General features: G+C 45.2%; 1 protein-coding gene across 1 annotated transcript in view; it reads right to left on the minus strand.

Annotated features, from left to right (window-relative positions):
• Window positions 1-2,335: 2,335 nt before the first annotated feature.
• ZNF827 (zinc finger protein 827) overlaps window positions 2,336-24,529 on the minus strand; it is a 172,261-nt gene continuing 150,067 nt past the window's right edge. The window contains 6 exon segments of the mRNA XM_047091194.1: window positions 2,336-4,170; window positions 7,711-7,888; window positions 8,237-8,428; window positions 17,126-17,292; window positions 18,608-18,779; window positions 20,245-20,382. Of these exon segments, the coding sequence (XP_046947150.1) occupies window positions 3,351-4,170; window positions 7,711-7,888; window positions 8,237-8,428; window positions 17,126-17,292; window positions 18,608-18,779; window positions 20,245-20,382 (1,667 nt within the window). The 3' untranslated portion in view covers window positions 2,336-3,350.

A 24,529-nucleotide genomic window follows, 5' to 3' on the forward strand; every position in this document is an offset into this window, starting at 1 on the left:
CATTTTGCTATAGCTGTAACTAGAAGGGGACATTTCCTGAACTTATTTAAAATACGCTGAAAAGTTAAAATGGGAACAAAACAAGACAAATAAAACCCTGCGACTAATAAGTAGTCAAGGATGGCAACCAAGGAGAGAAAAAAAAAAAAAAAAAGAAAAGAAACAAAGAGTATAGCCAACCTTTTTTTTTTGTTTAATTAGAGTATATTATACTTCCAAACTGGATACACTAGAAATTGGCAATGCAACATAAGATGCAAAGAAATATACCAGTTACTGTCAAAATGACCCTGTACAGCCTTGTAATGCAAAAAGCTTTATACAATACAAATTTTCAGTAATGTACACAAACCTTGACAGTATGATCATCTGAACATAATATGAAGAATTAAAAAAAGGATAGAAGAAAGTGCTGAGAATGCTAACTGCCGTACTATATGGAAAAATAAGCTAGCTTTCATTGAAGAATGCATAGTGAAAACAGAATTGAAGTTAGTTGGCAGGTGAATTTCTCAAAGACGTTAGTGTTTTACACGGAAAGGATATCTATGGAATAATCCTTCCCTGAGTATCAAACTGCAAACCAAATTCGAGGGTATATATTATCTCGGTGGAGTCTGAAAAATGCTGTAGATTTTTCTTTATTAATAACAATAATAATAATATAAAAAGTCAAACAAACTCCAAACACACCTTTTCTCACTCAGAAAACTTTTATAATTTACCAGAAAGATTGATGACTCTTTCCAAAGTGCTAAAAAAGTTGCCCAATTACATTAAGCATAACTAAGTCATTCAAATACAAGTTCAGTGGCAAGCAGTGAAATGCATGGCATTTGAGCAGTAAACATCTCCTTCCAACATCCCTCTCAATCTTGAAAGTATCAGCCTAGGACCTCATATTGCACAAGTGGCATGCTGTAAAACCTGTAGTCCTAAATGTAGGGGCCACCCTTTCAGGTTTTTAACCTGCTGGTGCTTATGTGTGATTCACCTTTTCTGCCAGCCTCAATGGGATCACCGTGGCCCTCTATTCTGTCATCATCACTGAACTTGTAATTTTGAAAGCACATTATTAGCCAAGTGGCACATTCTCCATTATATGGGGATAAAGACAAGACTTAAAAAAAAAACAAAAAACCAACCCACCCATAAGCCCAGTATTCTTGGAGTGTATTGTCCATAACTGTCTATAGTGTCTTTTACCGAGACATTGACATGGCGAGGTTGAACGACATTTCTAACATAGCCAAGAACAAATGTCTCTGCTGGAGAATGACCGAGGGTTCGGGAGCTTCCTGCCCTAGCTGGCTCAGCCTCCCTGCCCCTGGGGACATCTCCTTAGTGTAAACAGGTTTTCCAGGGCTGGATGACTGGCGAAGAGAAGTGTATCACACCTGCTCGGTCTGGGGGAAGGAGGATGATATGGGGGTGGGGGAGTCCATGGTGTGGACAGATGGTACAGTCTTCTGGCTTCCTGTAGAACTGTACCAAGTTCGAGAGGGCTTTCAGTGAAGCAAACTGACTAGAGGAAGAAAATTAGGGATGCTTTTATTTTCCCCTGGTGAAACAGATGAAAAGAAAAACCCCAACTCTAGGATAACACGTGATGGAAAACAGCAACGCAGTAAGAAGGCATTCCTCTTGTACACCAGTTCGTCAATAGATAAATAATATATAAACTTTTATATTCCAATCTTTCCATTATTATACAAAGCACATTTCTTCCTGCTCTTTCAGCCTGTTTCATACTGGAAATTCTGTTGTCTTAAAAATACAAGCAATTAACATATTCTGCCAAAGATTCTTTTTTTTCTTGTTAAATCACCCTTTACTTTTTTAGGATTAGCAAAGGGCTCTGCAACCAATCCACATCTGCTTCTTGCTGCAATAAAGTGCTGCACATAAGTTGCCATTTTAATGACCACAAGATAAAAGCTTTAAATAAGGATAAAGTTAGCCTCCTAGCAGGTTACATCTACCAGGCGTTAACAAAATGGAATACAGAATTATTAATAACATGGAGAATACCACTATAGCCAGACGATCTGCAAACACAAGGGAAACTTCTCAGGGGCATAAATTGAACCGTAGGACTAAACAGCACCTTTTTGTTGGGTCGTTATATGTCAAAGAGGTTGTGACAAAATTTTCAAACATACAGTCTACTCATTCCATATAAAAGGTACATTTTCTTCCTTTTACTTTTTTTTTTTTTTTTTTTTGCAGATGAGAAACAAAAAGTAGTGCAAGACCAAAGCACTGTGCAAAAAACTGCCTTTTTTTTTTTTTTTTTTTTTTTTTTTTTTTTTTAGTCTGAGCATGGATACCCAGAATTTATCCAAACCCCTTTAATCTCCTTGGCTGGATTTATCAACCATAAAATTTTTCACTCATACAGTTTTTTTTTCCTGCAAATGAATGGTAACCACTGAATTAATACATCATATATATATATAATCATATATATATATAATCTGCCCTTTAACAAATGATGCAGTGTGTGCACCATACACATTGTATATGTATGAACACACACACAAAACACACAAGTTTTGTGATGTTGGCTGCAGTTCTGCGAGATATTTCTTCCAGAGTGGTCTCTTGGTTCTCACATCTTCATAACCAAGAAGATCTGAGCACAAGGTCTCTGGCACCCTGTCGGAAATCTCAAGCAGCACTGCGGGTGTCTACCAGTCCTTCATCGACTAAGCACCAGGCCCTACCACTCTGTAGCCATAAAATAGGGAAAGGTGACGAAGGAGCTCGGGGAGAGACTGTCATGGATGAACAACCCAGGAGGGAAAAGAATGTTCATCGCTGTGAAAGAAGCCAGTACAAAGAGATGTGCAATAGAAATGTCATGGCACACGACACACGGCTTTCTCTTTCAGAATCCGCAACACCCACACGCCCCATTCACCCAACAGAAAACAAAATGCACCAGTACATAAGCTTGCAAGTGCTGATTGCTATTAAGGACACTCTCTTTAGGGTCTAACAAGACAAAATTCCTTTCAGATAAAAGTACGGAGAAGGGGCTGAGAGTGGGAGTGGGTGGCTGGGGAGGCATGCCTCTGAAGGTAGAAGTATGCAGTAGGTCACCTCTCTGAAGATTGGATAAAGCAGCTTTCAGGTCAATGCAATAGGTATACACACAGAGCCAATTCTCTATTCCTTACTAAAGATATACAGTACACGTGGTTCAGACCCAGGGCGGGTCTGTAGGTTTTGCAGCAACATAAACCTGCTGGGGTTGTGTTTAAGTTTTGTGGGTTTTTTGTTTTGTTTTGTGTTGTTTTCTGTTTTTGTCTCTGTCTCTTTGTTTTTGGTACAGAACACGGCTGTCCTCAGACAGTCTCTGCTCTTTCTCTTAGTCCGAGATAGGCGAGGAAGGAGTGTTTGGGTGAGGGGATGCTGGGAGGCGCAGTCTGAGGTCGGGGAGGGTGGAATGTGAGATCCAAGTGGTTCTTGGGGTATAACATTGTCAAGGGAATGAGATGGGCAAAATCCGAGTTCCGGTACTTGTCAAAGCGCAAAGGGGAGCCGTTGAAGGCCAAAGCCTTGAGTGCCAGGTTGGGCTCTGAGCTGCTGCCGTGGGCAGCCGACAGGGCCACGGTCTGCAGAGCCTGGGAGGCGGACATGACCGACAGGGGAGACAAGAGATTCCGGGAGCTCCCGACGACGAGGAGCGGGGCCCCGGGGCCGGCTGGTTCCTTGGGGGCCGGACACAGGCCCTTCTTGTCCTCCTCGGGGCAGTCCCCACTCTGGTGCTTCTTGACGTGGCGGCTGAAGACGAAGGGGTGTGTGGTCTTGAACAGGCACTCTTCGCAGCTGAAGGTCTGGCGTGGGGCGTGTTTCAGCTTCTTGTGCAGGTTGAGATTGTCCTTGCGCTTGCAGCTGTAGCTGCACTGGTCACAGTGGAAGGGCCGCTCCCCGGTGTGGACGCGCACGTGCTCGATGAGCTTGTTGGCGGTCTTGGACAGGTAGCCGCACTGGTCGCACTTGTAGTGGTTGCCGAGGCGATGCTCCCGGGTGTGCGTCTCCAGCTCCAGCTGGTTGGCCTTCACCGTCTGGCAGATCCGGCACTTGTACTCCATCTTGTAGTGGGTCTTGAGGTGGCACTCCATGGCAGCGGGGCGGTTGGTGGAATAAATGCAGAATGGGCACCTGCCGGGGGGTGGGGGGGGGTGGGGTGGGGGAAGCAATGAAAGGGGAAGGTTCAACCGGACAGGTTCTGCTGCGGCCCCGCCTTTACCCTCCTCGCCAGCCTCCCCTCACGCACCCCCCCCCCCAAACTCTGAGGCCTGGCCTGCCCCTGCCCCTGCCCAGCCCAGCCCTGCCACCTCTCCAGGGTTAAGACGACCCGCTTGGCTCTCTCTGCCGACAGAGCCGTCCCCACTAAGGAGCCGCTCTGGCAAGGTACGCTCGGCCTACTGTGGGTCTCCTGGCTGGACCGGTGAGCACCAGCCCGCAGGAAGGGGAGCAGAAGAAGTGCGAGGAATAAATAAGCGGTTGCTCCCCTCCGTCCTCCCCGCCCGTCCCCTCGGAGCCCTCCCCGCCTCCCACCAGACATAGCAGAGGTCTAAACCTCATGACCTCCCCTCGAGATGGGAGCAACACAAAGAATCGACTTTTCATGCACCACACCAAGCACACGCAGAAAGGCTAAGAGTTTTGAAGAACAGCTTATAGGGGGAGAGCTACCTCCGGCAAACAGAAAGTCATAGGGGTCAGAATCGTGCTTATTGAAAGGGTTGTTAGGATGAGAAGGCCTGTGTGTGTCTGTCTGTGTGAGTGTGTGTGTCTATACATAGGTCTGAGCTCCTAAATCCTGTCTCCTGCAGTCCTGGTTCTCCATCGGGGAAGGCAGATGCGGACCAGGATGGGGCGTGGGAGAGGGAGGCCCACCCACCAGCCCATCACTAATGAGGGATAAGGAGGGAGGGAGGCGACTGCTCTCTGGACTTTGAAGACATTATTAGAAGATTATTACATCATGGAGATAATAGCAATCCAACTGGATCATGAATTCTCAGTGGGCAGGACCATATCTTACATTTCTTCTGCGTTCTCTGCAGTGCCCGGTAAAGTAGGCACTGATTCATTACTGGACTGGTCTCTACAACGTAATTCTGGCAGATTCTGGTCCCAGCTCCGTCACCTCATTGGGCTATATCTGGATGTGCCCTGGGACCAAGCCTGGGCCTCTCCGTGGCTCGGTTCCTCCATCCTAGGCAGTGAGGCTATGCCACCCCCAAGCCTCCTGGCTGTCCAGAGGGGCTAGGAGGAGCAGTGAGGGCATGTTTACAAATTCTGCTGAGCTGCTCTTTTGGAAGCCGCAAGGCTCAAGTTGGTGGCTGACAGGATAGCTGTAGCGTGTTTGCTCTCTTTGCACAAAGAATGCAAATGCAAAAGTGGCTGCCTCAGCCCTTGCTTGGCACCTGCGGGGCAGGGCCCAGGAGTGGTCTGTCCTCTGAGGGTTTGGAGAGGTGTTCAGCAGAGCCCAACACAACCAAGTGCACCGTGCACTGCTCCTCAGCGCCAAGCTCGCCGTTAGCCTTTGAACCTCAGCTCACAGAAGAGTGCACACGAGAGAAATATAAAGCCCATTCCCAGGTCAGGTGCACACACAACCCCTACGCCAAGCTGGGCCTTACCTAGAGGAGTCTGAAACTCACCACTGTCCTGAGCTACGGCAAAAGAAAAATAATAGTATAATCTTATTTGATCTGCATTATGAACAGGATATAGAGTACAAGCAGTTCCATCACAGAAAAGCAACTTAGACATCGGCAGTCTGTTTCATTTTAAGGACATTTCTGTGACCCACAGCTCAATCTTTCTTTCGCTGCTCAGGCAAAGTGCTAAGGGTTTTCTGTGCTCCCGTTATTTATCGTAAAGACACTCTCTCAGGCAAATTAATTCTCTGATATGGCAAAGGGAAAACAAAACAAAACAAAACAAAGACTCACTGTATAGCCAGAAGGCATTATCAATTTTTTCAAAGTATTCTTCTACTTGGTCATCCTAGAACATAAACTATTACACAGGGGACCGTTAGCACCACACCGGAAGTGTCTGTACTGGCAAAAGCATCAGCATTCACTGTGCATTCTCCCCAATGGGTCGGAGGCTCGGGACTCTGTAGGTCCCCAAGGAAAGGCTAACTGACAAAGCCACAACTGGCAGGGGCCGCAGAGTTAATGGGTGTGACGGGGCTACTGGGAAGGGCAATGAGTGCTAGTCCAACCACGGAAGTACATGGCTTTTTTTCTTTTCTTTAAATAAGAGTAAACAAGTATTTAGAAAGGGACAGTGGGAACAAACCAAATCAAATTCCCAAATAAGCGCTTGCTGGGCATTTCCCATTTATTGGCTGTCTCGGATTATAATCTCCCCTCCCCCATCCCTGCAAACATCCCCTCCCCCTCCCACTTAAGTGCCCCAAGAGTGAAACAAAACGGAATTGGACAGTAGGTGCTGCTCCCTGACTCCTCTGTTTCGTAAAGTTTTTGAGGAGGGTGCCTCTGACCAGGCAGGAGCTTGGAGGAGTCAACCCTGCATTGCTCCCGACATTCGACCCCCAGGTTGGCCCCCAGGGTCCTTTTGGGTCTCTCCATCCCTCACCCATTCGGGAGAGTCATGCCGCCTCTCTGGCAATTTGTGAGTTTCAAAGGTAAAAATGGTTAAAACAAGAGGTTCTTTTTTTGTTTTTTCTTGTGTCAAGTAAAATATAAGTTTTCATTCTTTTAATTACACGGTTATTTCAGCTAAACATGAATAATTGTGCCTAGAAACTTATGTGTCTTCCTGTACTCAACGACGTATGCTTCCTTCTCTACTAGGTCATGAGTGCTTTGTGAACAGGGGCTGATTTCGGAATCACTGGGAAGATTAAATTCTGGTAGTGCTAGGACATAAATTTCCTGAGGGTGGAAATCACGTTTTATTCCTTGTTTGCCCTTCAGCACCTATTATCAAGCCAGACACACCGTGTGTTTGATAATAACTGATGGGTCTCACTTCAGACCAGAGGGCTTCTTGCAAATATTGGTTAATGATGATGCTTGTGGTCTAGGTCTTTGGGGACCTGTGAATAATGTGTGACTGGAAACGTCAGGTCTCATGAAGGCTAGCCAGGGAGATCCCAATCCCAGTTCCTGGGAAGGCATAAGGCACGTCTGCAGGAAGACCCGAGGCACATGATCTCTGCATGAAAAACACTGCCTCCTGCCTGTTCGAAAAGGCAAGGATCCAATAGCTGGGGGTGTTGTGCAGATGGGGTGGTCGTAATGCTTGTTTAAAAGATGTATATGGCGAATCATCTAAAAAATAGAAATGGTGAAGTGCTGTGACAGCGTAATGACTTACACCTGGGGACACGAACCCCCAAGCCCATAAAATCAAGTCTGAACAAAACTCAAGCAGTGTAGGATGAGTCTCCCCCTGCATGCTGGGCTCCTCCGCCAGGTCCTCTTGCTTGCCAGGAATCCTAGGATATTGGTGAAATGGATTCTCCTGCTGTGTCTGCTGGACCCCTGGGCAACAAGTCTAATTCACATCCAGCGAAAGGTAGCTGACTAACTGGCCCCATGCCAAGCTCTCCCTCTCGATGACCCCCCAAACCTTCGGGGAGGGGCTGGGGTAGGGATGGGGAAGGGTATTAAATAACAACACAGTAAAAGGTTCTGTACTTGCTTTCCTTACTTGAGCCCACCGGTGGGGACAGTGTGGCATTTCTTATGCTCCAGCAGCTGTTCAGGTGTCTTCATGAACTTGTGGCACACGTCACACTCAAACATCCGGGTGATAAGGTGTATCTGCAGGTGGCGCTCAAACATGTTCTTCGTCTTGCAGACAAAGTTGCAAAAAACGCATTCGAACCCTGAAAGGACGGGAGCTGGGTGTGCGGGTGCACGTGGCAGAGGGACAGGAGTGGGACAGACATCCCACTGTTTCTCCTCCTCCCCTTTCAGGCACCGCGCCCAGCATCTTGGTGGTAAAAGGAGTTGAACATACAGCTCCAGAATCAATGCCACACTGCCCATCTACCCACCCTGTATTTGGATGCCACTAAAGCCGAAAGAAATACAAATTTTAGGCGACAGCATTACACTGTTCACAGGTCGAACATCTATTTTCCAACATCACTCCCCTCAAGGGCTGATTTGTAAGGCTGGGTCATCCTCCCAGACTGGGGAGGACTGAGCAGGCCCACAACCTCCTCCCTTACCTTTCTCTGGCTTTTCCTCACTATTCAGTGAGGGCTGGCTCCCAGGCACAACAGAGATGACCAGCACGTTGTTTCCACTCTTGTTTTTCTGGGAGCTGTCTGAATCATCTTTGCTGTTGGCTGAATCACTCAGAGCTGAGAGGGAGGATGAAGAGGGGCTATTTGATTCACTGGGGGTCTTCCTGTCTTCTCCTGAAAACACAAACAAAACCCCCAAAGCCAGGTCTGTTATTTAGGAGATGGTAACCCTGAAATAACAGCAATTAGGGGTGGGGGAATTGGGCTTCATGGCTGCATCATCATTCAGGGAACACAAAGTGAGGCTTCTAGAGCTCTCCTAGTGCACCGACTGGGATCTCAGGTCTCCGTCATCGATGGTGATGACACTTGTGGTACTTGGGAACTCTCTCATGCTTTGAATGCATGATTTCATTGTATCTTCTCAAAAATCCAATGAGGCACAATGGTTACCATCCCCATTTTACAGATGAAGGAAGGGAGGCACAGTCAGGGCAACTTGGCCTAAGTCACATGCTAGGAAGTGGCAAAGCATAGATTTCAGTTGGCCCTACTCCAGGATCCATGCTCTTTATCAGTGCACTGGACTCTCCCTCAAAACCAGGAGTGAACCAGTCGGTGGGCCATTAAAACCCAGTGTCAAGAGACTAATGCTTCCATTCAAGATGAAGTGTTAGGGACTGGATTTACCATCGTGACTGAAACAACTAGAACAAAACCAGACAAAATATATCAAACAAGAGTTTTTGTTTTTGTTTTCAAACAATCGTTTTTACAGCGTTGAACATCAGGCACTGAAGAGTGATCCCTGAGAGACAGGAAAGAAAAGAGGTGGCCCACTTCCTGCCTTAAGAGACTTTAGTCTCCAGGCTGCAGTGCCCATCAGTTTCACTGAATTGAGGAAACAGCACTGAGGGTCTGGGGAGATCAGTACGGCTAGACTTCACAGAGCAGGGTCTAGAGAGGGGAGGTTTCCCAGAGGGGAGAGAGCAGCACAGAGGAAGGACTCAAAGACCTATAGAGGGTCCCCCATGAGTATTCAGTGGAGTAGGGACCAAAGCACCTGTGTGAGAAAACTACCCAAGGCTGGAGAGAAAAAAAGGCTTAGAAAACAGTGAGTGCTGTTTCCACTAGCTAAATTTGAGAAACTCATAATTCCCAGGACACTCGGTGGGAAACTGAGGAAGATCTCTTAGTAATGGGTAGTAATCAGCCCTAGGTTGACCACTGCTCCAGACCTGCCTGACAAGTCACAAAAGCCAGACACAAAGGAATCATAGTTTCCAAGTAATTAACTGCACCCTAAAACAAAGGTCAAGAATATTTATAGGAATATAAAATAACCAGTACCCAACGAGGCAAATCACAATATCTGACATCCAAATAAAGATTAGCAGGCATGCCAAGAAACAAGAAAACGCAACCTGAAATGGGGTAATCAATCAGTCAAAGCTGACCTAGAACTGACACAGTTGTTAAAATGCGCAGACAAGGACATAAGAACAGTTATTATAACTACATTCCAAATATTAAAAAAGTTAGAGATGTGAAAGATATAAAAAAAAGATCCAAATCAAATTTCTAGAGAGAAATTTACAAAAATTACAATGTCTGAGATGAGAAATACGCTGGATGGGGTTACCAGCAATTTAGACATGGCAGAAGAAAAGATTAGTGGACCCTAAAGATAATAGCAATAGAAATTATCTGCAATGAAACAGAGAGAGAAAAGAATCATAAAAATGAAAAGAACATCAGTGAATTGTAGGATGCCTTCAGATAGCTTCATATAAGTTTAATTGGAGTGTCCCTGATTGGGTGGAAAGGGCAGTAAAATTTGAAAAGGCCAAAACTTTTCCAAACTTGAGAAAAACCATAAACCCACAGATCCAAGAGGCAAAATGAACCCTATGCATAAGAAAGCTGAAGAAATTGGGGAACTGGGGTGGTTCAGTCGGTTAAGTGTCCAACTCTTGACTCTTGATTTCGGCTCAGGTCATGATCCCAGGGTTTTGGGTTTGTCTCATGTTGGGCTCCACACTGGGTGTGGGGCCTGCTTGGGATTCCCTCTCTCCCATTCTCTCTGCCCCTCTTCCACTCATGTGTGCACCTCTCTCTCAAAAAAAAAAAAAAAAAAGATGAAATCTATATCAAGGGCTATCATAATCTCATTGCTCAACTAGTGATAAAGAAAAAATCCTACCGGCAGCCTGAGGAAGAAGGATACATTATGTGCAGAGGAACAAAAATAAGGATGACAACAGATTTTTCACTGGAAACAATGCAAGTGAGAAGTAGTGGGGCACCATCTTTAAAGTGCTGAAAGGAACACCTGTCAATCTGAGATCTTGTACTCTGTGAAAAATATTTCAAAAATGAAACTTTCCTCCCCACCCCAAAAGCAGAAAGAATTCATCACCAGCAGACTAGAATTACAGAAAATGTTAAAAGAAATTCTTCAGGCAGAAGGAAAATGACACCAAATGTAAAAACGGATCTACACAAAAGAATGAAGAGCATGCATTTACCCACGAGGGTAAATTGGTACTGAGGCAGCAAGACAATTGGTAATTTTAATGGTCTCAGTTTACCATTTTGTGTCATTTTAGATTATGAAATTGGGGGTAAAAATTTTTTTATTAAAATTTTTTTAACGTTTATTCATTTTTGATAGACAGAGACAGAGGGTGAGCAGGGGAGGGGCAGAGAGAGAGGGAGACACAGAATCCGAAGCAGGCTCCAGGCTCTGAGCTGTCAGCACAGAGCCCGACACGAGGCTGGAACCCACGTGAGTTTTTATTATTTAAAACTCTTTGAGAGATCATAAAAGTAATTTTGGTAAACATAATATAATAGAGAGTTTATAACATATATATAAGTAAATGTATGACAGCAAAAGCATAAAGGCTAGGAGAGGGGACAGAGAACTACGTTATTGTAAGACTCTTACACTACCCATGAAATGGTTTATGACTTAAACGTGTACTGTAATGAATTAACAATGTACCTTATAAACCCCCAAATAACTGGAGGGCTCTACACTGTTCATGGTTTAGGAGATTTGATATTGTTAAGCTGTCAGTTCTCCCCAAACATAATCAAAACAACCCCATCATTTTAGGTTAAGGTAGGTGATATAGGGAGACTGTGCTTCAGTAATCTAGTGATTGTAAACTCTAGAAACGAACTTTCTTTGTTAGAAGATTAAAAAATAAGTCATATATCGTACATAGGCACAAGAAGTCCAGAAGCAAACAAAGCTGTAATGGTGGTTACAGCTAGTGTGTGAAATTATTAGTGTTATGTTTATTTTATTTTATTTGGTTTTCAAAATTGTCTAGAATGCCGTAAATTACTTGTCCAATTAAAAACAGGTTTTAGGGGCGCCTGGGTGGCGCAGTCGGTTAAGCGTCCGACTTCAGCCAGGTCACGATCTCGCGGTCCGTGGGTTCGAGCCCCGCGTCGGGCTCTGGGCTGATGGCTCAGAGCCTGGAGCCTGTTTCCGATTCTGTGTCTCCCTCTCTCTCTGCCCCTCCCCCGTTCATGCTGTGTCTCTCTCTGTCCCAAAAATAAATAAACGTTGAAAAAAAAAAATTTAAAAACAGGTTTTAAAAAGAGGAAGGAAAAAAATATTTACCCTCCTACAGTGTTTCCAAGTCTTGTTCCTGGCAGAACTGAACTTGGTTCCTGGACAGACATGATGTGACCTCATTCATGGACCCCCAAGGAGGGATGGAATATGCCTTGAAAGTATAGACCTCCTTTGGTACAAGGAAGGTATGTGAAAGCCAGCCCTGTCATCGGCGGTCTCTAATATGTGACCTAGGTTTAGTCACATTTTGTAGACAGAATATTTTCAGTGGGGGCCCTAAGTCTATTTCTTCACCAAATCCATCCTCTAAGATGGGTCTCATTCACAGAATATTGCAAGTGATTATTTTAAATTAGTTTTTAGAATGAAAACATATGATTTTAATTACCATCTTTAACAACAGCTTTAAGTACCTTCAGGCTTAAGGCAGTGGGCAGAGCTGCCTAAATTAATCACTGTGTAAATACACAGGTGTCATGACAGCAACTCTGCGATTCGGCATGGGGAAACAGCCCAGCCCGCTCAACTTGTAATCCCTACCCCACACCGCTTCCTCTGCTCTCAGTCCTCCTCTCCCTTTGCTCTGTCTGTAGGGAGTGAGCTGGGGTGCCCTTGTCAACTCAGTCCACAGCTTGCTGTCATCCAAGGGGTCATTTACTTTCAGCAGCACAAAGATTCTTTTTTTTTTTTTTTAAGTTTATTTATTTTGAGAGAGAGAGAGCACAGAGAGAGGAAGAGAGAAAGAATCCCAAGCAGGCTCTGTGCTGTTAGTGCAGAGCCCGATGTGGGGCTAAGTCTCATGAACCATGAGATCATGACCTGAGCTGAAATCAAGAGTTGGATGCTTAACCAACTGAGCCACTTGGGTGCCCCAGCACAAGGATTCTTGGTGAATGATTCTCTGCACAGGCAATGCAATCTCATACGTGAGGACAGCCAGCTGAAGTGAACTTTAAAAAAAACCTCGATATTTTAGGGGCGCCTGGGTGGCTCAGTTGGTTAATCGTCTGATTTCAGCTTAGGTCATGATTTCACGGTTTGTGGGTTCTAGCCCCGTGGTGGGCTCTGTGCCAACAGCTCAGAGCCTGGAGCCTGCTTTGGATTCTGTGTTTCCCTCTCTCTCTGTCCCTCCCCTGCTCACCCTCTGTCTCTGTCTCTCAAAAATGAATACACGTTAAAAAATTTTTTAAATAAATTTTTTTAAAAACCTCAATTTCATAATCTAAAATGACACAAAATGATAAACTGCGACCATAAAAAATGGTTAATTGTCTTGCCACCTCAATATAAACACCATTTTTGACATACTTCTTTTTTTTTAGAAGCATATCTATTTTAAAATCGTTGCTGTTAATTGCAAAATAGTTAAGAATAAAGACTTTAGATCCAGAACACCTGAGTTTGAATGCCACCTGTTCCAATTAATAAGCTGAATGACTTAAGACAAGGTATTTAACTTAGTGCCTCAATGATCTCATCTTAAAAATGGGGATCATATCGGCAGCCTCATATGTGTGTTGTGAGGGTTAAATGGGTTTTTATATATAAAGCACTAAGAACAATGCCTAGCTCATTGCAAGCATTACAGAAAAATGTATTATTATTATAAAATATAACATATAATATTTATAAGTAATACTAACAACAATAATTAACACTTTGTATTTTCCCATGCTGTTTTATATACCTGGCACATAGTTGGCTCTCAAAAAATTTATGAAAATAATTATGAGTTAATGGTTTAAATGACAGTATTATATATCCTTGGAGTAGACTTATCCTACATTACTTAAGTATTTCCTTAAAATTAAATTTTAAGTGAAAATTAATATTCCACTGGTTGATTTTTTTTCTCCTAAGGACAGACTCCCAGAAGAAAGATGACTGACTTGCAGGCATTTTCAAACCTCTTGGTCTACACTACCTAAGTAGTTTTGAAAAGTTCTCCCACCCTGTAGGGTCATGGCCATCAGTATCAGCAGCATCTGGCGATCGTGGGTGATGCTGTAAAACACACTCCTCACGTGATACATGAAACATAAGCCACTCTTGAGTTTTAACTGGTGGCTAGTGAGGTTCCTTAGATGGAGTGGTTAGCCTTTATTTCTTTTATTATGTATGGACTGTTTATGCCCTTTGTAAATTCTGCACTTAGAGACCCAAAGTGTTTCTTACCAGTTTATATCAATTCTCTGTATAGTAAATATATAGCCTCTGTCATTTCAGGCTGGTTTTTGGGTTTTGTTTCCCATCTTTTCCTTTTCTTTGGCAAATAGAAGAAGATATTTTTATCCATCAAATCTCTTGATTCTTTTCCTTTGCCATTTTTTGTATCACTTAAGCTTTCACAAATCCTTCTCACTCTGGAAGTTTGATAAACATTCTATTTCCTTCAAGCTTTTCTAGGGCTGATTTGTTAAGGGGATTGTGTAAGTCTTCTGGTATTTATTTTGGTGTCGGTGTGAGGGTAAAGTATTGATGGTGGTATTTTCCAAAGAGCTATTCAGATTCCTCAGTGCTGTTACTGCAACATTTAAAAACTGCAGCAAAATTTGCATTGATGAAATCAGAAGCAACCAGAGGGAATATTTTTCCCTTGCAGAGATCACTTCACTTCTGTAACAAGAAAGCATTGAGGATTTCTTAATGTACTGAAATAAAAGGTGTCCATTTCTATGTCAGGTAAATCAAATCAGAGCACAAGGCCCACAAAATGAGAGTCTTATGCCTGCTGGACATCTCCTGCACATTCAAAAGGTCAAGGAATGGATGGCCCAGAGAAGTCGAATGAGTTCCTACATTTGCAGCGTTATTTATGGTAACATCGGGTGTAGAACCAGAATCCAGAATTCAAAATGTGTTTTCCTCCATCCCAAGTACCTTCTTCCACATGGATTATATGCATAAGTCAGTAGACTCTCAGGGTTCGGTAAGGGGCACGTTTGAATAATTTTCTTGCTTAGAACACACAAATGTGTGTAGACATGCTCGGGCACACATATTCATTCACCGGACGAATGTTTACTCCTCACTTGCACTGTGCAGGCACTGGTCTAGGTGCTTGGGAGACAGCAGCAACTTAGATAAGCTTCCTATTCTCAGGAATATATAGTATAATATGTATTACATAGTATATATACTGCTCTATATCATAACTTTGTAATTACACAGTTTATTAATTTGCAGATTTAGATGGACATATCTTGGGTCAAATTCAAACACTTCAAAACAGCAACTAGATGCAAGAAACCCTCACTGTGGAACCATTAGCTTATAAAAAGGGTCAGCAAATTATAGTCCTTTGGCCAAATCTAGCCTCCCGCTTTTGTAAATAAAGTTTTATTGGGACACTGCCAGGCCTGCTCAATTGTGTATTGTCTCGGCTACTTTCAGATTCCAATGGTAGAGCTGAATGTAGTGACAGAAACCGTATGGACTGAAAGTCTAAAATATTCACTATTTGGCCCTTAAAAAAAAAACACAAACAAAAAAACTGTCTCCCTGGCTAAAAAAAAACCCAAAAAAACCCCCAAAACTATAAAATAGGTTATAACCTTATTCCCTAATAGCAGCAGTGTTACAGGCTTCTACTGTATTAAAAAAGCAACTTCTTTAATGCATTTCTTTCTGGCTCTCTGTGCCAACAAACAAGAATATTCTTTGCAGGTAGACAAGGAGCCCTACCACCTCAGAGGGAACAAGATCTCTGTGTTCCCTGTGGCAATGAGTGTGTTTACATTGGTTACTTGTCAATGTGAAGTTTCCACCAATGACAATTAAGTGACTCTAAATCCAACGGCTTTCCAGCCATTTTGGTTTCTATGGTTTCTACGGCTTCCTTGAGGTGGGGTGGTGGCAGAGGGGCTGTGGCCTGGGGAGGGAGGAGGAAGGTTCTCGACTGGGTTTAGGCATCCTTGGGGTGCAGAGGGTTAGAAGAATGGGAGAGTAACAGAAACGGGGGGGGGGGGCGGAATATCTGAAAAGCCAGCGGAAATGGAAGAGAGTTTGGCCTTTCCCTCCACTGGCACTCCCGAGATGCTGAATTTAATTTGTCTTTGACATGGGCTTCCCAGCTCACCTGCTGCCCATGGTGCTAATGTGGTTATAGCGAGACAACCAACGGTAGAAATGGCACCTTCTCACCCGGCATAATGGCTCTCTGCAGACCTCCAAGTCATAGCTTCTCAACTTATGATAAAAGCAAGCTTTTATTGCTGTTGGCACCCTGGAACCAAAGCGGCCGGTAAAGCAAAGAGAGATCCGTCTCGGCTGAGCACATCGTCAGCACAACTGTCAGGAACTTCCCCTTCTCAAATCCTTCAAGGGCCAACGATGTGAGGGGCTGACCCAACACCCAGCGTTGGCAGTTGGCAACATCAGCTCATAATCTGTAAGCACCACACAACGCAGGGTGGGGGAGGCTCTTCCTCATTCTCATTTAATGACTCCACGCTGGTGTCATTTGTAACCATCACTTGTGAGAGGATAATTGCATGGTGGATTCAAAATGTTAACATCATTAAGAATGGCAAGAGCCTTAAATGGAAGGAGAACACTGGCAAAGTCTTGGCCACACACAGCCTGGAGAGCAATCAGGCTGTTTGGGGAGAATCCGGTTTTCTGCCCCGCCCCCCTCCCAGAGCAGACCTGATATGTGTCAGGGCCGGAGTTTCACGGGACAGGAGCAGAGCCTGTTAAAGTACGTGCACACAGTGTCCTGGCACAGAGAACCACAAAGGTTCAAACCTCTGCCAAGGGTTGCTCGGACCTGTCAGAACAGCAGTGAGAATAGGCTAGAATGGAAACTGTTTGGGCCCAAGCTTCTGGAGGCACATCCTAATTGCTGACTTTGGACTGAATGCCTCACCTCTGTGAAGCCTCCGTTTCCCCACCCCTATAGCACGGGAACAGTAGCATCGGCCTCAGAGGCCTACGAGGCTTAAATGAGATCCAGCATGTGAAGACACAAGGGGAAGGGCATCACGAGAGCCCGACGGCTGCTACCTAGGATGACGACACCCAGGGTGAGGACAAGCCAATGGCTCAGCACCTCACAACTGCATCTGAACGTGTGGGTCTTTCAGATCAGCGAGGCCCAAGCTGTGCCAGGCAATGGCAGGATGGCCACGGGACACTGTGGCTCCAAGACCCTGGGAAAGTCCTCCCTTCTGAGGAAGGGAATGTCAGTGTCGCGGGGTGATGAGGACGCTTCTGCCAGGTGGGCATGCATGCTGGCAGGTTGGGGGATGGAGGAGAGAAGGACCAACAGTGATGGTCACCTGTGTGCTTGGTGCCAATGTGAGCCTTTATCTCTGCTTCCTCCATGGTGACAAAGTCACAGGCGGTGCAGCAGATGGAAAACATCCATTGCTCCTTGTCCACGTGGAGTGACATGTGGCTGACAAACTGGACATTGAGCTCGGTCTCAAATCCACACACGTGACAGCTGTATGAGGGGACGAAAGAAAAGAAGGGGAGAGAGAAGAGTGATACTTTGTGGCACACTCAGAAAACTGGACTTTGACACATGCTTTTCTTCTCACCAAAAGGTTTTGCATTAGAAAATTATTCTACTTGGGGCGCCTGGGTGGCTCGGTCGGTTAAGCGTCCGTCTTTGGCTCAGGTCACGATCTCACGGTTCAGGGGTTTGAGCCCCACGTGGGGCTCTGTGCTGACAGCTCGGAGCCTGGAGCCTGCTTCGGATTCTGTGTCTCCCTCCCTCTCTCTGCCCTTCCCCTGCTCACGCTCTGTCTCTCTCTATCTCTCAAAAATAAACATTACCAAAAAAAAATTAAAAAAAAAAAAAAGAAAATTCTTCTGCTTTCTGGGATGCCTCTGAAGTGGTCACTGTGCCAAATGGATTAAGTGTCAGCATAATGTAACAATCCCATACATGCTATAATGATGCTGAATAATCATACAGTTAATTAAAAATTACAGGTTCCAGATGCCGCACATCACCTTACTGATTCCTGTGGGCAAAGAGATGTGGTGCAGCCTTGCCAAGATATTAGCGGTGTGGATACACTGATCAATTCAGAGCACCCCGCATGCCCAGCGAGCCTCTCTCTGGCTCTGGAAACCTTCTGTGTAGGAAGGAAGGCACATGCAGGTCATCAGATCACACTGCCAGCAGGAGCAATTCCTGTCTGTGACAACTGCTGATAGAAGTCACCGTCCATGGAGATATTCTGTGCAAAAGCAAGTGTCTACCAATCTGTATGGTCTACCTCTTGGGCACAATTCTGAGACTTGGGATTTCACTGCAACCAAACCAAATATTGATTCATGGTCAAATATGAAAGGGAAACATAAAATTCCAGGCACTGAAGACAATACAACCAGGGGCAAATATGCAATGCTTTCAAGGCTATTTCCTCAGAGTTCTCAGATTTATTTTCCCTGGTCTTTTTCTCCTTTCGACGGTTCTCAGGAAGTAGCAATGTGCTCAGTTACAAAGGTTGGGAGCTTTCCAGCTGCACAAATCGAGAAGCTAATAATCCCCGGAGCCCTGTCACTCCCTGGAGCTCCACCCCAGAGAGCTACCTCCAAGACCATTTCCCTTTCAATTACTTCTACCAGGGTCATCCAAGCCAAGAGAGGACTCAGCGTGGCTGGTGGGTCCAGTGTAAACAAAGCAAGTATTAAAATGAAGGTCAGCACTATGACTAAGAGGTACCTCATCACATATGCCCTAGCACCCGGGTGGGGAGTGTTCTAGAAAGTTGGGGAAGGCTGGGCCAGTTCCACTCACAGCTCACCTGTAATAATAAGGGTGCTTCTTCCCATCACTGCCTTCAGAGGTGACGGCGCTGACAATGTCCTCAGTGTCCGTACTCACCAGCTTCACCGAATGGACGGTCAGGTGCTGGTTCAGGTTCGCACGGCACTTAGCAGCATAGGGGCACAAGTGGCATTTGTATTTTCTTTCCTCTGGGGAGAAGGAACAGGAAAAAAACCCCAAACTGCTCTCAAAAATGAAAACCCAACACCTGCAGGAGACCACTTAGCGCTGTCATGGCAAGGAAGGCTCAAATCTCATTTCAAATGGGGACAAAGGGAACACCTTGGAATTATAAATATCTAAAAGTCTTCATCCGGGAGGTCAGTGCTGTATCAGTACTTAGATAGAAGAAAGTCCCAGGGCAGCCGGACCATCTGCTTTTTCCTAGACATCCACAGGTCCCTCTTCCTGATAAGGGGAGCCCCGCAGGGGCTAAATAAATGTGTGTGTGTGTGTGTGTGTGCGCGCGCGTGCACACCTGCCATGCGTCAGCTGAGGGTGGGTGCTTAGCTGGGGAAAGGGGAGTGGAGCACAGCATTCCTGGGTCTGGTGTAAGAGAAGCCCCATCATGTTCCCTAAGCTCCAGGCCTGGGTCAGCCAAGAAATAAAAACTCATGAAATTAAAGGGGGAGAAAAATGACTCATGTGAAGTAATATGATGGGAGATGTTCATTTTACATAAATAGAACTAAAAGCTGCAATTAATTTCTTAATGAAAACCCTCTCCTAAAACTGACAATGTTTCAGGACTCTTTCCAGAGTGGCATTCTGAATTCATTCGATTAATCAAGCAAATTATAGTAGAAGGAGCAGGCTGGCTTTCACTGTGCAGATAAAGGGAATGGACGATAGTGGAAAAAAGCAAAGAGCAAACTCATTTTCCATCCTTACTTCTTACTTTGTCTCACTGGGCTTGCCCTTCAAAAATACCTGTCTTACCACTTCACAGCAAAGAATAAGGAAAAAAGTTCTTCCCCAACCAAATGCAAGCCATCATCATTGTTACTGTAGATGGTCCCCACATCTGTCCTGCCGGCGGCCTGGGGCTTGGCAGGGCCAGGGGAGGAACCCGGCCATACAGATAAAATACAGCCCTTCCTTTGGGGGGCGAAGGAACTTATTCTTGCCAAATTGATTAAGTTACTATTTATTCCTCCTTTATCCTTTCTTAATTTGGTTGCCGTCCCTTTTGCAATGCGCAGAACCAACCACATTTCTCTACTATTATATGAAGATAAAGATAGCAACTGTTTCTACACAAGCTGCTCTGTCCCTCTGCTGCTCCCATTTCCCACAAAAAGATGGAACCAGTAACGTGGGTGCAGCCCCCATCGCCTGCACCCTCCAGGTGAGAGCAATGCATTTCTCAGAATTCAGGAACCTTACCTGGATACACTTACACGTGTATCTTTTCTCATCAAGCCTACTTTCAATACAAATAAAAACCCTTTCCGGGGCCTCTTTGAACATGCCAGCTAAAATGGTTTGAAGGGCCAGGATAAAAACATTTCCACCACTTCCAGTGAGAATTGTCTTAGACAAAGTCAGCTTCTTGACAGTAGAGAGGCTGGTGATCCAGAGTGCAGACGGCCTAGGAGCGAGGCCTTGACTCACCTGTGTGCAGCGAGAGATGTCGGGACAACGTCTGCTGTCGGCCAAACACTTTCCCACACACATCACAGGGAAAAAGCTGGTCATTGAATTTCCAGGATGGCAATCCGTTTCCTGCCTCTAGTACTATCTTTTCTGTTTCTGGGCCAAAAGAGCAAAGCATCATGAGGGATAGACAAGGCATCGTGAACAAGCTGCATTTTAGTCAATATCCAGCAGGACGTTAGCAGGGGATTCCTTCTGAACAATGTGGCTGATAACTGCAGAGAAGTCCCAGTTAACCTCTGGCCTTCATGCTCACTTCTTGTTTCTAAGAAGCTATTCCTGAAAGTTGTGGTAGCAAATGATGCCACTTCTAGTCAACTCTCTGGTGTTTTCCCTCCCTATCATTAAAGGTCAGCTAACCAGACCCTGAGTGGGTTGACAGCATGGTTTAGCGCTATGCCCAGTATACAGTTGGTACTCAATATTTGCTGAGTGACTAGTTGAGTTGCACCTTAGAACTCCAGACATGTACGCTCTTGCCACAAGACGGTAAGTAAACAATCTCCGATTCTTACTGAATTGGTAAGAATCTGACGGTAAGTAAAGAATCTCAGATTCTGATGTGAAAACGAATGGTTGGATCCCTTGAAAGGACATACACGTTCACTGTTCTTTATGAAGAAAAGTTTTGCCCTGTGTTCTGGGTTGTGTAAAGTCCTTCATGAGGAACTTCATGTTTCACAGGCTCAGTGATGACAACTGCACACTATTTGCTGTGGTCTGATGTTTGTGTCACGCCCTCCCCCCATTCATATGTTGGGATCCTAGAGCCCAAGGTGATGGTATTGGGAGGTATCACCCCCAGGAGCTGACTGGGTCATGAGGGTAGAGCCTCAGGAATGGGATTAGTGCTCTTATAAAAGAGACCCCAGAGAACTCTCTTGCCTGTTTCGCCTTGTGAAGACACAGCGAGAAGTGGGCAGTCCGGGCCCTTACTCGACCATGCTGGCCCTTGATTTCAGACGTCTGGACTGCGGAAGCATGAACAGTACATTTCTGTTGTTATTATAAGCTAGCCTGCCTGAGGGATTTTGTTACAGCAGCCCAAATGGACTCAGACACTACTCCACATAAAATTCCCTAAGGCAGTAATGTACCACTCGCGTTTCCCCAAAGGTCTCATCCTATTAGGAAAAATGGTGAGATCGCCGGTTATCTGCACATACTTCACAGTCATGACTGAGATGTGTGGACACTAATACATCCTCTGGCCCTCTTAAAAAAAAAAAAAAAAGGCTTCACTTTCCCATCATCATCCATAGGAGTACGTCTGATTTTTTCATCCACGTTTCTTCTCCCTGAACTGTAACGGTTTGTACAAGCATTATTTCTACAGTAATAAAAGGAGCCAGGTGACAGAATACTAAAGAGTGAAGGGGACGAGTCAGCGAGAATGCTTTTCTTAGGCCTCACTCTGAAGAACAAGACAATTTACGTAGTTGGTGTCTTGTCCACTACCTCAGTAAATTATCGTGAACCTTCTTAAAGCATTGCTTTTTAAAGTATTACTTTATAGAACTGGATACCAAGTGGTGAGAATTAAATGGCGGAGAGAACTTTTTTGTAAGATCTGTGCAGATGAAAATGCTCAGACCACCAGACAGAGAGACATCAGAAGAAAGGACTTTATTTCACGCAATTTGGTTAAAACTGCTTCCCGAGTATGGGCTTCCACCTGTATTTGGGTGAGTCAGCAGGATGGGTTTTTGTTTGAGTGCAGATTTGTCAGATAGTGGAATCTAAGGAAAAGAAGAAACAAACACGAGTGTGTGTCCGGGGGAGGGGGAGGGGATGAGGTGGAATCACAGTCACGTTTGCTCTGAGGCACCTGCCAGCAATCCCAACACTGATAAGGCACATTTATTGATTTATCTGTGTTTGCTAAAACACAGCTTTTGGGGCCTCAGGGAGAACAGCTAGTCTTATTAAAGCAGGGAGGTGCGACTAAAACCCTCTGGGGGGAGGGGGTGGAATTGTGGGGGGGAGGGAAGGTGAAAAGGGAGGTGCTGGCCACTGAGCTGTTGAGGACACAAGAACCACTCTCAGATGACTGTCCTTGAGCCCAAGCAGTGGGCATTTCAGCCACACGGCGATGAGAGGGTATTTCAGTAGCTCCTTTTAAGTATGTAATCAAAATGGTGCTTCGAAAGAGGGCAACAGTAATAATTATAAGAAGAGGTCAAGAGGGTACAGGGTCTTCGAATACCTTCACAACAAGAATGAATTAATTGGGTCACATACCAAACAAGGAGATGTAATTAAAACTAAAGAAGTCTCTTAATGAGTCTTTTAAGTATTAGTCACGCACTCGAGAAGCTGAGCATCATATGAAGTCCAATTTCCTCCACTGGCCTTAGAAAACTATTAAAACTATGAATACTTGCTTCAGCCAAGCAGGAAAAAAAAACCCACAGTCACAGTGAAGCAGCCAGAGCCATCAGAAGCCGTCCATCTCTGGTACCCTAGGCCTTGACTAGGGATCACCTGCTTTCCCTGCTCGCTTGCTGTCTGCATTTAGTTTATTTTAAGATGTTAGTTGAAAGACAACTTCCCCACAGTGTTGTTGTTGTTTTTTAATATTTATTTTATTTTTGAGAGAGAGAGGGAGACAGAGCATGAGTGGAAGAGGGGCAGAGAGACAGGGAGACACAGAATCCGAAGCGGGCTCCAGGCTCCAAGCTGTCAGCACAGAGCCCGATGCGGGGTCTGAACTCAAGAACTGCGCGATCACAACCTGAGCCGAAGTCGGACGCATACCGGACCGAGCCACCCAGGCGCCCCACTGCTGTCTGCATTTACAGCGGCCACCCATTTTCATTTCACAGGCAGGAACAAGGCAACCACAGGCCCTTTGCAGCTGGCCGTGAACACAACTTGGAAATCACAGCTGGGTGAGGCTGGGGAGTGGAGGGCAATGCGAAGGGGAGCATTGTTTTGACACAAGAAGCACTAAGGTAATGGGCCTGCTCCTCTCCTCACAGAACTGCCATGGAGCTGAAAGGGAGCTCAGCGGATGCTGCATTCTTCCACGTGTCCTGTGCATGGCGCCATTCAAATGCCACCCGAGAAACTGCAGAATCTTTTTTGATTCCTCCCTCCTTCTCTCTCTTTCGGCGCATCCAGTCGGTCACCAAAAACTGTCCATCTACTTCTAGACTGAGATCTGAATGTGATGGGCACCTAGCAAGTGCCATGAAAATGTCCATGGCCTGCCTCTCTGAAGCACGACTGGCCCCCATTGCCACTGACAGTTATCAACTGCAGCCGCAGGCTCTCGAGGGGAATGCCCGATCAGAGCAGCACCTTCCGTCTGTTCTTGATGATCGACCATTACCAAAAATATTTTTAAATCATTAAGTTTATTTAATAAATATTTTATAAAAGAAATATACATAAAGAAATATTTATAAAACCTGATATACAGGCCTGTCCTAGCCTCTATGAATTAGCAACAGTGACTGTAACCCTACATTAGGGAAAACACTGTGGGGGCGCTGGGCAAGCTTTGCGATTCATAGACTCAGACACCGTGCTTTCTCGCTGTCATGGGGCCCGAATGAATTGGGCTGTCCTTGTGGTCACAGGCCACAGGTTTATTTTTTATTTTAATTTTTTTAAATGTTTATTTATTTTTGAGACAGAGAAAGACAGAGCATGAACAGGGGAGCGTCAGAGAGTGGGAGACACAGAATGTGAAGCAGGCTCCAGGCTCCAAGCTGTCAGCACAGAGCCCGATGCAGGGCTCGAACCCACCAAGCCTGAGATCATGACCTGAGCTGAAGTCGGATGCTTAACCGACTGAGCCACCCAGGCGCCCCCACAGGCTACAGGTTTAACAAAAAGATTTCATGTTCCAATTTGTGTGTGTGCATGGACAACACCGTGGAAGCTAAGTTTGATATATTTTTATGAAAAATGTTTCTATTATTTGATTTGTTTAAAAAAAAAACTTTGGAAACAAACCAACAAAGATCTCAAAGATCTTTCTGGGACCGCACTGCCTGAACGGAGTTATCATCTCTCACCGGGATTGTTGCAAAGCCTCCCGAACAGCCTCTCTATTCCACTCGTCCCCCGTCACTGGTTCCAAAATGGTCTTTTGGAGGCACAGATCTGATCCGTCTTGTCCTGGACTGCAATGGCCCCTCCAGGCCAGACTCCTTCGTGTGCCTTCTGAAGAGCTTCACAACCCTTGCAATCCTTCTCCAACCACCTTTCACCTTCAGCTCCCCATGTCACCCCC

Source organism: Lynx rufus, unplaced genomic scaffold (assembly GCF_022079265.1).
Source record: "Lynx rufus isolate CCGP_SWC_20201006 ecotype Redwood Valley unplaced genomic scaffold, mLynRuf1.p SCAF_3, whole genome shotgun sequence".
Lineage (NCBI taxonomy): Eukaryota > Metazoa > Chordata > Mammalia > Carnivora > Felidae > Lynx > Lynx rufus.